At 35.3% G+C, this 18,405-nt stretch overlaps 1 protein-coding gene across 1 annotated transcript; it reads left to right on the top strand.

The window, feature by feature from the left end:
- The first annotated feature begins 2,472 nt into the window (after window positions 1–2,472).
- Window positions 2,473–4,645, top strand: LOC127840702 (uncharacterized). Its single transcript, XM_052369115.1, has 2 exons — window positions 2,473–2,599; window positions 4,449–4,645. Exons 1-2 carry the CDS (start codon window positions 2,473–2,475, stop codon window positions 4,643–4,645), a joined length of 324 nt encoding a protein of 107 aa, XP_052225075.1.
- The last annotated feature ends 13,760 nt before the right edge of the window (window positions 4,646–18,405 follow it).

The following is an 18,405-nucleotide window of genomic DNA, read 5'->3' on the forward strand; positions in this document are numbered from 1 at the left end:
CATCCGTTAATTGTGCTGTACGGGTAAATGATTACACTTCGGAATGGTTTAAGGTAAAATCTGGATTGAAGCAAGGCTGTTTGGTTTCAACGACTTTGTTTAACCTCTTTCTCAACGACATAAGCGAGCTATTCGAGCAATCAAACATGGGCGTGAAAATTAACGGCAAAATTATAAATCACCCTTTTTACGCCGACGATTTAGTTTTAATCACAGAGAATGAGGAAGATCACCAACACCTATTAATTTTATTATCACAGTGGTGCGATATAAATAATATGAAAAAAATTCGGATAAATCGAAGATTATGCATTTTCGACCACCTTCCAACTGAAAAACGAAATTCAATTTCAGGTGCAATGATGACGTTATAGAATGCATGGAAAGCTACCGTTATCTTGGCTTAATGTTAACTGACACTTTGGACTATAACGTGACGGCAAAACATGTAGCGCAGTCAGCTACACGAGCCCTTGATCTTATCATCGCAATTTTAAAGCATTGGGCGGGATGTCAAACGAAGTGTTCTCAAAACTCTACGAGGCAAGTGTCTGGCCTACCATTAGCTACGGAGCCGCAATATGGGGGACCAGAGAGTTTTCTGCATTAATGCAGTCCAATATAGAGCTGCACGCTTTTTCCTGGGGGTCGGGAAGTACACACCAAATGCCGCTGTGAACGGGGACATTGGATGGACGCCACCAATCGTAAAACAGTGGAAAGCCGTTATCACTCATTGGATTAGACTCTCAAATATGGGCACCAATAGACTTAACAATTTTATGTTTCGAGCCATTTCTTCTCATAATAAATGCTGGCCACATTTTGTTAAAAAACCGTTAAATCGTTTACTGAACATGATTTAAACATAAACACCTATGTCAGTAACTCACATTAACACGAATTATTGATTTGTTCCAATCAAATTTGTCAAATGAGTTTAATTCAGTTACTGGTAACGGTTAAAGTACCGGTGGAAATAAATTATGCCTTTATAAGATTTTAAAAGTACATTTAAAGCTGAACCTTATGTTAAAAATAGAACAATAACAAGAAATGAACGAAGTGCTTTAGCCAAGTTCAGACGCGGTGTAGAACCCTTAAAAATTGATACTGGCCGTTACCAAGGAATTGTTTTAGAAAAACGAACTTGTTTTTACTGTAAAACTATGGTGGAAGACGAAACCCATGTTTTACTCAAATGCCCATTGTACAATACCTTGTGAAATGAAATTGTATTAAAAGCGACATCCATCAATAATGATTTCAATACATTTTCAGTGCCTGATAAGATTTTATTCCTACTCTCCGATGAAGATATGGTAAAATATGGTGCCAAAACCTGTCATGAATACTTAGATTAAGACGTAATTACATTTATAAATAATGAATATTGAATTTTTATTATTATGTAACTGTGAATATTATATATTTATATGCATATATATTTGTGTATATGTTGTACATACAAATGTAGATAAATATTTTATTTATTATTTTACCTATCTTTTTGTTGTTTAGATAAATCGTTTTTATATGACGTAAGTTCATACATTTTACAGTCTCTCATAACTCTATTGGAGTGGTTTTATACATGAACTTGTTTAATTTGCTACATGTTTTATATACCATGAATGTATTAAAATGAGACTCAAATAAAATTTCTGTCCGTCTGTCTGTCTATCTGTCTGTCTGTCTGTCTGTCTGTCTGTCTGTCTGTCTGTCTGTCTGTCTGTCTGTCTGTCTGTCTGTCTGTCTGTCTGTCTGTCTGTCTGTCTGTCTGTCTGTCTGTCTGTCTGTCTGTCTGTCTGTCTGTCTGTCTGTCTGTCTGTCTGTCTGTCTGTCTGTCTGTCTGTCTGTCTGTCTGTCTGTCTGTCTGTCTGTCTGTCTGTCTGTCTGTCTGTCTGTCTGTCTGTCTGTCTGTCTGTCTGTCTGTCTGTCTGTCTGTCTGTCTGTCTGTCTGTCTGTCTGTCTGTCTGTCTGTCTGTCTGTCTGTCTGTCTGTCTGTCTGTCTGTCTGTCTGTCTGTCTGTCTGTCTGTCTGTCTGTCTGTCTGTCTGTCTGTCTGTCTGTCTGTCTGTCTGTCTGTCTGTCTGTCTGTCTGTCTGTCTGTCTGTCTGTCTGTCTGTCTGTCTGTCTGTCTGTCTGTCTGTCTGTCTGTCTGTCTGTCTGTCTGTCTGTCTGTCTTGTCTGTCTGTCTGTCTGTCTGTCTGTCTTCTGTCTGTCTGTCTGTATGTCTGTCTGTCTGTCTGTCTGTCTGTCTATCTATATTCTAATACGTGTTTATATTATTTATCTGCAACTAATTTGGAAAAAATATAGCACATGGTCATTTGGAACACTTTACAATTTAATAAAAAAAAATATTGGCGACGTATTCTTTGTCTGTACCCAATATACGTCGCGGTTGTATCTCTAAACATATGTTTGTTCAACAGCTGTCCGTGCATTGATATATGGGCAGGAACTCTACATGGGCTCCGATACACCATGGCCAACCGCTGAAGGTCACCTATACCAGTTTGAAGCATGGACCGTTATCTCTGCCATTGCTGTGAATACAAAGATAAGTGATATCGTATTTAAAGGTCAAAGAAGACGTGAGTAAGGTATGCTAAAAGAGATAATGCAATGTGATGTGATGTGCAATTGTTGTTGACTTTCTTTGGTAAGCATTACTGCGGTTGGTATGCATACAGACAACACTGTCCATTCGACCTGATTTATAGAGCTTGGGCGTTTTAACATCGTTGACGCTCAAACTCGGGCATGGCTCCTCAGCTTACAGCGAGGGACACACTTTTTTTGCCCGCAAGCGTAAACACACTGACGTGGGTCGATGGTGCGAAAGCGAGTCCGAGTCAGCGTTAACAGTGTTAAAACGCCGTAGCACTGAAAATCTAATGGACAGCGTTTTCGTTCTGTTTTCCAACAGCAATACTGTTTACCAACGGCAGTAAGTAAGGTCTTGCATCATCTTATCTCTTTTTTCATTGCAGCAGTACAACGTAAACTCTGACCTTTCGTTGCAAATGGACGTATCCTATTTTATCTATATATGATAATACGTGTTTGTTTTATTAATCTGTTTTCTTCTTTTATTGGTTACTAATGTATGGTTTTGTTTAGCTGTACAATTGACGTAATCTTGTCATCGCCAGAGACATGTAAATAATGTAAACACGGAAACACCACTAATAATGTTGGGAAAATTCTAAATCTTGCCCTTTTTCAGGTGAGTGGATTCGATATAAATCTGTGATATGTATATATGTCATTTATACATGCGCATCATTATGAAAAAAAGTGTTTAAAGTAATACATTTATCCTAATATTGCATTGACAAAATTAAAAAAAAATATGAACAGGTTTTTAAATGCGTAATGAAATACAGGACCTTATTCTTTAAAAGGCATATTGACAGCAAATGCATTATCATGTTTTTAAATGATCTTTTAGTTGGCATTTATCTTAAGTTATTGATTAAATCATATATCTCGTTTTATAGTAACAAGAAAACATATATATTTTCATAATAGTTAAACTTCGTTCACCCTGACTCTTTGTGGGAGCGGGAAATATATTTGCTGGTATTGTTCATGTATTAAGAAGAGAGAAGACAGTAATGGTTTTGCGCGTAAAATGCACGCCTTTCTAATTTTTGCATTTATATGCGGTTTTAAAACATTGATCTGCTTTTCAATGTGTGTATTCGGCGGGGGTGAGATATGGAGGAGAAAAAGCGGTAATTATTGATTTTCAATAAAGTAGCGTTTAATTTATTTTTTGGTCAGTTTCCAGTTCGTGTCAGACGGGACCCTAACACGATCCGGCTCTACTGCTGGAGAAGTATGGCGCAACGTTTACGGATGCCATGAAGATTCCCCAATTTAACCGTTACGCGGAGGCTTAACATCGTTGCATAATAAAGAAATTGGAGCGACTGAATAATATTTCCTTTTTATATGTATGTGTAAGAAACCCGTTAAATACAAACACATGCCAATTTGTCCATGTATAATAACTATCTATAAGAAAATACATTTTGTTACATTAACAAGGAAAATAATGATTATTTGCAAGATGATGATGATGGTGACGGTGGTTGTGGAAATGTTGATGGTGCTGGTGATTATGGTTATTGTGGTGGTGGTGATGGTTGTGATGATGGTGTTGATAGCGGTGTTGATGGTGGTGAATGTGATGGTGGTGGTGATGATGGTGTTGATGGTGTTTTTTATGGTGGTGGTGATGGTTGTGGTAATAGTTGTGACGGTGGCGGTAATGGTTGTGATGTTGGTGGTAATAGTGGTTACGGTGGCGGTAATGGTGGTGATTGTGGTGATTGTGGTGTTGGTGATGGTGTTGAAGGTGGTGGTAGTGGTGATGGTGAAGGTGATGGTTGTGTTGTGATAGTGGTGATGATTATTATGGTGTTTGTGATAAAGGTGGTGGTGGTGGTGATGATGGTAGTAATTGTGATGGATGTGGTTATGTTGGTGATGAAGGTGATGGCGGCGGTGATGGTGGTAATGGTTATGATGGTGGTGATTATGATGGTGGTGATAATGGTGGTGATGATGGGAAAGATCGTGATGGTGGTGTTGGTGATGGTTATGTTGGTGGTGATGGTACAATGAAGTGATGGTTAAAGTGATTATGGTCGTGATAATGGTGGTGATGCTGGTGGTGATGTTGAGGGAAGTTTTGAGGGGTGATAGTGGTGGTGATGGTGGTAATGGTCGTGTTGGTGGTGGTGCTTGTGATGGTGGTGGTGATGGTGGTGGTGATGGTGGTGGTGGAAATGGTAATGGTGATGAAAATGGTAATGGTGGTGATGGTGGAGGTTATTTGTCATGTTGTTGCTGATTGTTGGGGTGGATCTTGTGGTGGTGGTGGTGATGGTGGTGATGGTGATGGAATTGATGGTGGTGATGGAGATATAGGTGGTGATGGTGGTGATTGTGATTGTGATGGCGATGGTGTTGGTGGTGATGGTGGTAGATGATGGTGGTGATTGTGATGAAAGTTTTTGGGGTGATGGTGGTTGTGATGGTAATTCGAATTGTGGTGATGGTGGTGGTTCGGGCGAGGACGACGACGATTGCGATGGTTATGATGGTTATTATGTAGGTGCTGGTGGTAATTGTGATGGTGATGGTTGTGTTGACGATGCCGTGATGGAAATGGTTCTGATGATGGTGATGGTGGTGGGATGGTGACGAAAGTGATAGTGGTGGTGGTGGTGTTTGTGATTGTGGTTGTGGAGATGGTGGTGGTGATGGAGATTGCTGTGATGGTGATGCTTGTGTTGAAGGTGGTGGTGGTGGTGGGTATACGGTGGTGAAGGTCATTGAAGTGTTGGTATTGGTGATGGTGGTGGTGATAATAATGGAAGTTGGTAGTGGTGGTGCTTGTGGTGGTAGTACTTTTGATTTAAGTGGTGGTGGCGATGGGGATGATGATGGTGGTGTCCTTGTGATGGGGTTCATGATTGTGATTATGGTGGTGATGGTGGCGGTCGTGATGGAGGTTAATTGGGACGGTGGTGGTGATTGTGATAATTTGGTGACAGTTGTGATTATTGTGATGTTGGTGTTGATGGTGGTGATGATGGTGTTCTGGAGATGGTAATGATGGTGATGGGAGTGGTGATAGTGGTGTTGATAATGAGGAGGAGGATGATGATGATGACAATGATGATGATGATGATGATGATGATGATGATGATGATGATGATGATGATGATGATGATGATGATGATGATGATGATGATGATGATGATGATGATGATGATGATGATGATGATGTTGATGATGATGATGATGATGATGATGATGATGATGATGATGATGATGATGATGATGATGATGATGATGATGATGATGATGATGATGATGATGATGATGATGATGATGATGATAGTGATGATATTGATGAAAGTGATGATGATGATGATGAAAAAGAGATCCAGACGTTATTCGACACTCTAACGGCGGTATTTGGGATATGCTATTTCGGACCGATGTTAATTGGAGTTTTTATTTAACCCAATGGTTGCAAAAGGTTTATTATTTTGCAATATGATAAAAGCTGTTAAGACTGTTACCCTTTGATAAAATCTTCCTCAAGCACAAATGGCGTACACGATATTATATAAGGCGTGCTCTGTTAAAATGGGGTTTAATGCATGTGCGTAAAGCGTTGTCCCAGATTAGCCTGTGCAGTCCGCACACTTTCCGCCTGGATTTTTGCTAAGAAGAGATTTTCTTTGAACAGAAAATATCATAAAAGCGGAAAATGTCGTCCATGATTCCGTCCCTGATAACCAAAATTAGCCTGTGCGGACTGCACATGCATTAAACCCCCTTTTCACAGAACACGGCTCATATCATTTTAATATAATTTCGAGAACACATTTTTACTTGAATGTACTTGAGGATACTGACATTTGTGTGGTGTTAGTTAAGGAATTATGAAACAAGCCTGGTTTTGTTCAGTCGGATAAAGACTCGGTATGTTTCGTTAAGAATGTATCAACCTTTGATAACAGTAAAGTGCAATCAAAAATGGAATTGTTATGATAGATACAATGTCACCATATAGCAATTTATTCTGGAAATATGCAACTATATAAACTTCGACATGACGTGGCAATATAATTCAATACACTCTTCCATGTGAAACAAAGATAAAACATTCCAGACATGGCGTTAACTAAAAACGCGTCCTGTCGTACCGATGTTTCAGTATACAAACGCGTATGATCATTCACGAGCGAACGCGAGATTGGCTTCGGGCAGCTTCGGAACAAGACGTTGTTCTCATGAATACGTCGTTTTTCCGACGCTGCCCGAAGCAAGCCACGCTCACTTATAAATGTTCGCATATCGTTTCTGGAAATTAACATAGAATATATTTTTGTGCAACAAATAAAAAACACATTTTATATCTCGTTAAATCCATGTTAATATACCACATCTAGCGTTGACATTTTGGCTTTGGCTGCAAAGAACACTTATTTTTTATGTTATTTTATTTTGCAAAATATTCGTTCATTTTGAGTATTTATGTTACTTTAACAGAAATTGAACCGGAATCAAAAATAGAACTAATTTCTAACTGTATGCATACATTTACAATATCTTACTATCTTACTATTCAAAAACATCTGAATACCCTGAGTTTCAATACATTATTATATAGCTAACTTATTCATACAGACAGTCTGTTCCCTCGAAAATGACTGAATATATGACTAATGAAACTCCATCGAAATGATTGAATATATGAGTAATGAGACTCCATCGAAATGGATGAATATATGACTAATGAAACTCCGTCGAATTGATTGAATATGTGAGTACTACACCAATTTCGAAATGATTGAATATGTGAGTAATGAAACTCCATCGAAATGATTGAATATATGAGTACTATACCTGCATCGAAATGATTGAATATGTGAGTTGTGAAACTCCATCGAAATGACTGAATATATGACTAATGAAACTCCATCAAAATTGAATATATGACTAATGAAACCCCGTCGAAAAGATTGAATATGTGACTTATGAAATTCCATCGAAATGATTTAATATATTACTTATGAAATCCCATCGAAATGATTGAATATGTGAGTAATTAAACTCCATCGAAATGATTGAATATATGACTATTGAAACTCCGTCGAAATGATTAAATATATGACTAATGAAACTCCATCGAAATGATTGAATATGTGACTAATGCAACTCCATCGAAATGATTGAATATGTAAGTAATGAAACTCCATCGAAATTATTTAATATATGAGTGATGAATCTCGGTCGAAATGATTGAATATGTGATTAATGAAACTCTATCGAAATGATTGAATATATGACTAATGAAACTCCATCGAAATGATTGAATATGAGACTAATGAAACTCCATCGAAATGATTGAATATGTGAGTAATGAAACTCCATCGATATAATTGTATATATGACTAATGAAACTCCGTCGAAATGATTGAATATATGACTAATAAAACTCCGTCGAAATGATTGAATATATGACTAATGAGACTAATGAAACTCCATCGAAATGATTGGATATGTGAGTAATGAAACCTCATCGAAACGATTTAATATTTGAGTAATGAAACTCCGTCGAAATAATTGAATATATGACTAATGAAACTCCATCGAAAATATTAAATAGATGATAAATGAAACTCCATCGAAATGACCGAATTTGTGACTAATAAAACTCCATCGAAATGATGGAATATATGATTAATTAAACTTTATCGAAATTATTGAATATATGACTACTGAAAATCCATCGAAATGATTGAATATGTGAGTAATGAAACTCCATGGAAATGATTTAATATGACTAATGAAACTCCATCGAAACGATTGAATATGAGGGTAATAAAACTCCATCGAAATGATTGAATATATGAGTAATGAATCTCCGTCGAAATTATTGAATATGTGACTACTGAAAATCCATCGAAATGATTGAATATGTGAGTAATGAAACTCCATGGAAATGATTTAATATGACTAATAAAACTCCATCGAAATGATTGAATATGAGAGTAATAAAACTCCATCGAAATGATTGAATATATGAGTAATGAATCTCCGTCGAAATTATTGAATATGTGACTAATGAAACTACATCAAAATGATTGAATATATGATACATGAAACTCCATTGAAATGACTGAATATGTGACTAATGAAACTCCATCGAAATGATGGAATATATGATTAATGAAACTCGATCGAAATAATTGAATATGTGAGTAATGAAACTCCATCGAAATTATTGAATATGTGAGTAATGAAACTCCATCGATATAATTGAATATATGACTAATAAGACTAATGAAACTCCATCAAAATGATTGGATATGTGAGTAATGAAACTTCATCGAAACGATTTAATATATGAGTAATGAAACTCCGTCGAAATAATTGAATATATGACTATTGAAACTCCATCGTAATTATTAAATAGATGATTAATGAAACTCCATCGAAATGACTGAATATGTGACTAATGAAACTCCATCGAAATGATAAAATATATGATTAATGAAACTTTATCGAAATGATTGAATATATGACTAATAAAACTCCATCGAAATGATTGAATATGTGAGTAATGAAACTCCATCGAAATGATTGAATATATGAGTACTATACCTGCATCGAAATGTTTGAATATGTGAGTGGTGAAACTCCATCGAAATGACTGAATATATGACTAATGAAACTCCATTGAAATTATTGAATATATGACTAATGAAACCCCGTCGAAAAGATTGAATATGTGACTAATGAAATTCCATCGAAATGATTTTATATATGACTTATGAAATTCCATCGAAATGATTGAATATATGAGTAATGAAACTCCATCGAAATGATTGAATATATGACTATTGAAACTCCGTCGAAACGATTTAATATATGACTAATGAAACTCCATCGAAATGATTGAATATGTTACTAATGCAACTCCATCGAAATTATTGAATATGTAAGTAATGAAACTTTATCGAAATGATTTAATATATGAGTGATGAATCTCGGTCGAAATGATTGAATATGTGACTAATGAAACTACATCGAAATTTTTGAATATATGATTAATGAAACTCCATTGAAATGACTAAATATGTGACTAAAGAAACTCCATCGAAATGATGGAATATATGATAAATGAAACTCTATCGAAATGCTTGAATATATGACTAATGAAACGACATCGAAATGATTGAATATAAGACTAATGAAACTCCATCGTAATTATTGAATATGTGAGTAATGAAACTCCATCGATATAATTGTGTATATGACTTATGAAACACCGTCGGAATGATTGAATATATGACTAATAAAACTCCGTCGAAATGATTGAATATATGACTAATGAGACTAATGAAACTCCATCGAAATGATTGGATATGTGAGTAATGAAACTTCATCGAAACGATTTAATATATGAGAATTGAAACTCCGTCGAAAAAATTGAATATATATGACTAATGAAACTCCATCGAAAATATTAAATAGATGATAAATGAAACTCCATCGAAATGACTGAATATGTGACTAATAAAACTCCATCGGAATGATGGAATATATGATTAATTAAACTTTATCGAAATTATTGAATATATGACTACTGAAAATCCATCGAAATGATTGAATATGTGAGTAATGAAACTCCATGGAAAGGATTTAATATGACTAATGAAACTCCATCGAAACGATTGAATATGAGGGTAATAAAACTCCATCGAAATGATTGAATATATGAGTAATGAATCTCCGTCGAAATTATTGAATATGTGACTAATGAAACTACATCAAAATGATTGAATATATGATACATGAAACTCCATTGAAATGACTGAATATGTGACTAATGAAACTCCATCGAAATGTTGGAATATATGATTAATGGAACTTGATCGAAATAATTGAATACGTGAGTAATGAAACTCCATCGAAATTATTGAATATATGAGTAATGAAACTCCATCGATATAATTAAATATATGACTAATAAAACTCCGTCGAAATGATTGAATATATGACTAATAAGACTAATGAAACTCCATCGAAATGATTGGATATGTGAGTAATGAAACTTCATCGAAACGATTTAATATATGAGTAATGAAACTCCGTCGAAATAATTGAATATATGACTAATGAAACTCCATCGTAATTATTAAATAAATGATTAATGAAACTCCATCGAAATGACTGAATATGTGACTAATGAAACTCCACAGAAATGATAAAATATATGATTAATGAAACTTTATCGAAATGATTGAATATATGACTAATGAAACTCCATCGAAATGATTGAATATGTGAGTAATAAAACTCCATCGAAATGATTGAATATATGAGTACTATACCTGCATCGAAATGTTTGAATATGTGAGTTGTGAAACTCCATCGAAATGACTGAATATATGACTAATGAAACTCCATTGAAATTATTGAATATATGACTAATGAAACCCCGTCGAAAAGATTGAATATGTTACTAATGAAATTCCATCGAAATGATTTAATATATGACTTATGAAATTCCATCGAAATGATTGAATATGTGAGTAATGAAACTCCATCGAAATGATTGAATATATGACTATTGAAACTCCGTCGAAATGATTTAATATATGACTAATGAAACTCCATCGAAATGATTGAATATATGACTTATGAAACGACATCGAAATGATTAAATATGTAAGTAATGAAACTTTATCGAAATGATTTAATATATGAGTGATGAATCTCGGTCGAAATGATTGAAAATGTGACTAATGAAACTACATCGAAATTATTGAATATATGATTAATGAAACTCAATTGAAATGACTGAATATGTGAGTAAAGAAACTCCATCGAAATGATGGAATATTTGATTAATGAAACTCTATCGAAATGATTGAATATATGACTAATGAAACGACATCGAAATGATTGAATATATGACTAATGAAACTCCATCGAAATTATTGAATATGTGAGTAATGAAACTCCATCGATATAATTGAATATATGACTAATGAAACTCCGTCGAAATGATTGAATATATGACTAATAAAACTCCGTCGAAATGATTTAATATATGACTAATGAGATAATGAAACTCCATCGAAATGATTGGATATGTGAGTAATGAAACTTCATCGAAACGATTTAATACAAGAGTAATGAAACTCCGTCGAAATAATTGAATATATGACTAATGAAACTCCATCGAAAATATTAAATAGATGATAACTGAAACTCCATCGAAATGACTGAATATGTGACTAATGAAACTCCATCGAAATGATGGAATATATTATTAATTAAACTTTATCAAAATTATTGAATATATGACTACTGAAAATCCATCGAAATGATTGAATATGTGAGTAATGAAACTCCATGGAAATGATTTAATATGACTAATGAAACTCCATCGAAATGATTGAAATGAGAGTATTAAAACTCCATCGAAATGATTGAATATATGAGTAATGAATCTCCGTCAAAATGATTGAATATGTGACTAATGAAACTACATCAAAATGATTGAATATATGATACATGAAACTCCATTGAAATGACTGAATATGTGACTAATGAAACTCCATCGAAATGATGGAATATATGATTAATGAAACTTGATCGAAATAAGTCGATATATGACTAATGAAACTCCATCGAAATGATTGAATATGTGAGTAATGAAACTCCATCGAAATTATTGAATATGTGAGTAATGAAACTCCATCGATATAATTGAATATATGACTAATAAAACTCCGTCGAAATGATTAAATATATGACTAATAAGACTAATGAAACTCCATCGAAATGATTGGATATGTGAGTAATGAAACTTCATCGAAACGATTTAATATATGAGTAATGCAACTCCGTCAAAATAATTGAATATATGACTAATGAAACTCCATCGTAATTATTAAATAGATGATTAATGAAACTCCATCGAAATGACTGAATATGTGACTAATGAAACTCCATCGAAATGATAAAATGTATGATTAATGAAACTTTATCGAAATGATTGAATATATGACTAATGAAACTCCATCGAAATGATTGAATATGTGAGTAATGAAACTCCATCGAAATGATTGAATATAGGACTAATGAAACTCCATCGAAATGATTGAATATGAGAGTAATAAAACTCCATCGAAATGATTGAATATATGACTTATGAAACTCCATCGAATTGTCTAGATATGGGACTAATTAAAAACTCAATCGAAATGTCTAGATATGGGACTAATTAAAAACTCATTTGAACTGTCAAAATATGGAACTAATTTAACTCAATGTGAGTGACTAAATAAAGGCATCATTAAGTATAAAACATTTTTTAATGATGCTTTGTTTTAATTGAGCCCCTTTCTTAACTACTTCTTCAAACAACAAAAACAATAATGTCTTTAACAAAACAGTTTACATTGTAAAACAATACAATATGCCTTCGTTATTTGAATGCTATTTATTCAAGTACCAAAGCTCGTTTGCATAATACTCTGTGTTTCAGTTTCCCATGCTTAACCTACTTTATTTGACAATAATTTCTATGTTTTGTGTGTTAATATGACAAAATCTACCTGTTGTTAGTGGTGCGATGCAAAATTTCTCGAGACATATACTTTGGTTTCATTCTTACATTTAAGTGCAATATCAACTATAACTAGCAGTGGCGCGGCAGATGCCGACGCGAATCCCCACGCCGCATAGATGTTATATTAAAAGACAATTTTGGATGGGCAAGGCATATGTTGGTGGGGCCCCGGGGTGGTTAATGTGGACATGGATGGTCGAGATAGAACGTGTTGACATAAGAGATGTTCAGTATTAATTTGAAGTTAATTGGTGAATAAATATAGAAGTTATCCTAAAACAAAATTTTGGGTACGAAAAAATTTGGGTAAGAAAATAAATTTGGGTACGAAAAAAAATTGGGTACGAAAAAAAGTTGGGAACGAAAAAAAATTGGGTAGGAAAAAAAATGGGTACACACACAAAATTGGGAACGAAAAAAATAGGGTACAAAAAAAATTGGGTACGAAAAATGTTGGGTACGAAAAAAATGGGGGTACGGGGAAATAGGTCCCGTGGACCTGTCGATAAATTTGAAAGAGGACGGGAACCAAGCTGCCTTTACCTTTATCAATGGCCCAGGGGTGGGTCATGTGGACATGGATGATCGAGATAGACCGTGTTGTCATAAGAGATGTTCAGTATTAATTTGAAGTCAATGGGTTAATAAATGAAGAAGTTATGTTAAAACAAAATTTTGGGTGGGCATGGTTCTCCACTAGCTCCTCCTACACTACTAGCACTAGAACCGTGAAACTTACACACTTGGTAGATATGAGCATATGTGCGACGGTGCACTATTTGGAATTTTGATCTGACCTCTGAGTCAAAAGTTATTATCATGTGCGTCGCATGTTGTTAGTAAAATGAGTTTTTAACCTTTTTACCCATTTATTTACCCATAACTTTGACCCAATGGTCAAATCAAAATTCCGTCGCCGTCACCGTCGCACATATGCTCATAGCTACCATGTGTGCAAGTATCAAGGTTCTAGTGTTAATAGTGTAGAAGGAGATCGTGGCCGAACGGACGGACAGAAAGATGGAGATCAATACAATATCCCCACGCTTTTAAAAGCGTGGGGATAATTACTTCAACATATTATTACGAAATAAACGTTAATCATTTTCTTGTTGATATTGCTGAAAAGTGAGCGACATTTTAACAAGCAATACAAATAATAAAAAGTATAAAACGGCGGAAAATACCTCTCTGGCATGGACGTCGCGATCTTGTTTGTCACGTGATTACCCTCTCCGCCGGTACTACTATCGGAACAACGGCGTTGTTGATAACACCCTTTTGCAGACTAGCACGTTGGCATAACTGTGTTGTGTTTTGGTTAGAACCCTGACAACGTCGGTGGGAAACTCCTATCATTCTATGGTGTTTCAGCTTTCTCCGAATATGGTGATGGCGATTCCGGAAGTCTCAAAATTGGTAAAGGGCATATTAAGAGCATGATGGGGCTTATACCAAATTCCATGGTAAAAATGATGTGAATGTTTTGTTTTTTTATATATTATAATGATATTACTCATCTAAAAAGTTGCAAAGACCACCAGAACAAATCAAGACACTGCAAGTAGGTCGTGGTGTTTGATTATCGAAATACAATTTTTGGGGGGATGAAAGAAGGCATTATTACATTATTATTCTATAATTATTTTTATGACCATTTTTGCATCTTTCCTAAACGAGCGTGTTTCGTAAATTCATTGATATATTTAGTTTGAGTGAATATAATAATTCTGATAAATTAATTATGTAATAATGGATAAGAAAAAACAACAACAGTAATTTGTGAATGGAATTAAGTTTTCATTTCAATTATTTGTTATTTGTATCAGTTGAAATCTATTTTCTTTGATTTGACAAATATGACATGTTATTATGATGAACTTGTATTAAGATCCTTCAGGATGATGATAAATATCAAGTGGTAAAAAGCCAGTTTTATTTTAATGCTCGTCACAGGTGAAAAATCGACATGTTTATAAATCTACGATTTCCGTCACTGTTTAATGGAGAACGCACAATATATAGAGGATACTATGTTAGTGTGATTGTGTTTGAATTTATCTGACGGGTTGAAGAAAGGTTTACATGGCGAGGCTTGCCGAGCCGTGATAGCCTTTCTGAGAAGAGTATGATAAATTCAATTTCACAATCACACTAACATAGTTTTCTATTTATCCTACAATGTTTTTTTTATATTTAATGTGTTTCCGATGCAATCACAAAAGACTTTTATTGCTAAAAACAAAAGCAAAAACAGATTAAATTAACTGAATCTAAGCTTGCGTATTAATATTAAAATTGTTTGTGATCGTTCCCGTTTACGCCACTCGAAATAGTCCTTTAGAATTCCACGCAACAAAAGTATAGTAACAATACAAAATATCGTCATATGCCTCGATTCAAATTTCATTAGCATTCCAACTGTTTGGAGCTTCCAAATTATACAGAGTGCCTGAAAATACTTTACGTGACAGGGTATCGGGTAAAATCCACCCAGACACAGTGATTATGGGATCTGCTCCAATGTTCTCACAACTGGAAGAAGCCAACATGGTTAAACATATTGAAACCCTTGCCAACTACGGGTATGATTATACATGTCGGGAATGTATTGACGTAGCAACCGATAGCATTTGAAAGAGGACCCCAAATCAGGCATTGTCCTTCCATTGGTTAGAGGGTTTTAGAAGTAGATGGCCTGAAATGAATAAAATAAATCCCAGGTCTTTAGAGTTGGTCCGTGCTAAAATGACAAAAGAGTCTGTGTTTATGGAGTATTTTGGTAACCTTGAGTCATGCCTAAAAAAGCACACCCTTCTTGACAAACCACATTAAGTGTTTAACGTGGATGAAAAAGGCATCACTTGTGATCACAAACCTCCAAGTATAATTTCCAAAGCTGACCATTGTCCACCTGCAGTGACCACAGGTAAAGGCCAGACTGTGACGCTCATTGATTTGGTAGTGCTGGGGGCCAGGCTTAACCGCCGTATTTTGTTTCCCCTGGAAAACGGCTCATGCCTGTGTTGTTGGTTCATCCAGGTACAGCTGCCGTGATGACTGAATGTGGTTGGTCAAATGCATCAGTATTCAGGGACGTTTTGGAAAACCATTTAATCAAATGCATACCTGGTCGCTCCTATGAGAAGATTCTCCTTATTCTAGACGGACATCGCTTACATATATCAGTGGGTCTAGTTGACTGGGCAAAATCTAACAATATTGTGCTTTTCATACTTCAAGTACATACAAGTCAATTCCTGCAGCCCCCTAATTTGTCATGTCATGGACATTTCCAGCGTATGTACAATACTACGTGTCACAAATTAATGCGCCAAACTGCTGCTGCCATTACCAGGTACAATATTTGTGGACAAGCCTGCAAAGTGTACTACTAGGCTTTAAGACCTGATAATCTCCAGACAGGAACTAATCGAGCTGACATTTACCCTCTCAACAGGGACACCATACCAAAAGATTTCCTTTCTGCTGAACTGTATATGGACAGTGACACAGATGCTACTATTGAGGGTGGGGTATACACTCTTGCTAAAGGTTATGACTTGTTTGCCTGCAAAGATAAAGATTTGAAAATGAACATAATAAAATCTATAAAAAAGAAATCAAACAGAAGAAACACTTGTAAAATTGTTGCAGGTAAGGATGTAACTGACTCAGATGTTTATACAAATTAACTGCATATGAAAAAGAGCAATTTAAGCACAAGCCATCAAGTAAAAACGGAAAACAACTTAAAACAACCTAAACAAATCTTAATAAAACCAAACAAGAACCTCTATCGGGCCACTCTCGAGTACATGAAGTCTGCAACTCTGAAGATGAGTCAATTTACGATGAAGACAAATGTTGTATGTGCAATTTGTTCACACTGCACGAGGTGTCTGCAACATCACTCATCTTCGCTAAATGGGCATATTGTGATGGTGTCAGAAATGGAAGACCATGTCTGCATTGGATCCATTTAAACTACTGCACCCGTGTCAGAGTTGTCAGGAGACAGGAACAATTATTTTGTCCACATTGCATAATTGAAGAATAGTGAATTTTTAAATGCAACTAACAATGTACATATATTAATTGCTATTACTTGTTGGACTTTATAAGCACCAGAAACGAATGTTAACTGTTTACAATAAGTTGATTTTGCCTAATTGCTCTATCTTTCCATGAATTGTTGTATGACGTCTTACCCGCAAATCAAGGGTAGCAAAACAAAATGGCTGACGCTTAACACTGATGTAAACAAAATTTATATTTTAGACTTTAAAAAACAGAATATACTCTCACTGAGTATAGCGAGGACGTACAGAAAGAGTTTTGATACAATGAAATAATATCAAAGCGTTGAAAACGGCTGAATTGCGGCTTGTCGCGATTAAGTTAACAGATACGTCAATATTTTTTCCAAAAGTTTGCTCCGTCCGACAATGTGTCAATTCATTGCGGTGAGTTATCATTCTGCATAAAACACTTAAACGCAGCGAAATAGGAGAGCTATCTGTGCAATTACCATATAAGAGGACATACATGCCAAGCTGTATAAAACTCAAGGAACAATCAGGCTATTTGGGACTGAATGTTTTGATCAAAACAAAAAACTTGATGTTATTCTAAATTCTGTTAAACAATCACAGAGCCCATTCCTAACTTGCCAGCTTCTTGTAACTGTAGGGAAATGATGTTCTCAGCTGTCACACTCTGCCTGCTGATGTCGTGCTGTAGCACGGCGTTAGGGCAGTGGGGTGGCGGAAGCCTTTGGGAATATCGGAAACCTTCACAGAAATATCAGCCGTATCAGCCTACTCAACCTTCATACCCAATATATCCTACTAAACCACCGGTACATCAAACTAAACCACCGGTGTATGCTACACAACCACCATACTATGCTACTCAATCACCGGTAGATACAAAAAAGCCACCGGTATATTCCTCCTATGATCCTTATGATCCATGTGACGACGTGTATCGTCCTGTCGTCTACTGCCGTTATGGACAATTCACACCGACTTGCGACTAATGCCCGGTGTGCAAAGGTATTGGGATTAATAATCTCTTTGCGTGTATCCTAGCGGATGAAGTACCGATATTATATAGAAACCACTAGGTAGAAACTGATGTGGGGTGTTTAATGATGTTGACATGAGCATAAGTAAACACAAAATATTCATATAAAATTAAATGAGGCATTATTGATCT

Source organism: Dreissena polymorpha, chromosome 8 (assembly GCF_020536995.1).
Source record: "Dreissena polymorpha isolate Duluth1 chromosome 8, UMN_Dpol_1.0, whole genome shotgun sequence".
In the NCBI taxonomy this organism is placed as follows: Eukaryota; Metazoa; Mollusca; class Bivalvia; order Myida; family Dreissenidae; genus Dreissena; species Dreissena polymorpha.

What these genes read in the sequence shown, in the direction of transcription:
- LOC127840702 (XM_052369115.1), top strand. Translation starts at nt 2,473, where the DNA reads ATGGGCTCCGATACACCATGGCCAACCGCTGAAGGTCACCTATACCAG. An exon ending in ATTTAAAGGTCAAAGAAGAC is followed by an intron (nt 2,600 to 4,448) that starts GTGAGTAAGGTA and finishes TTTGTGATAAAG; the next exon opens with GTGGTGGTGGTGGTGATGAT.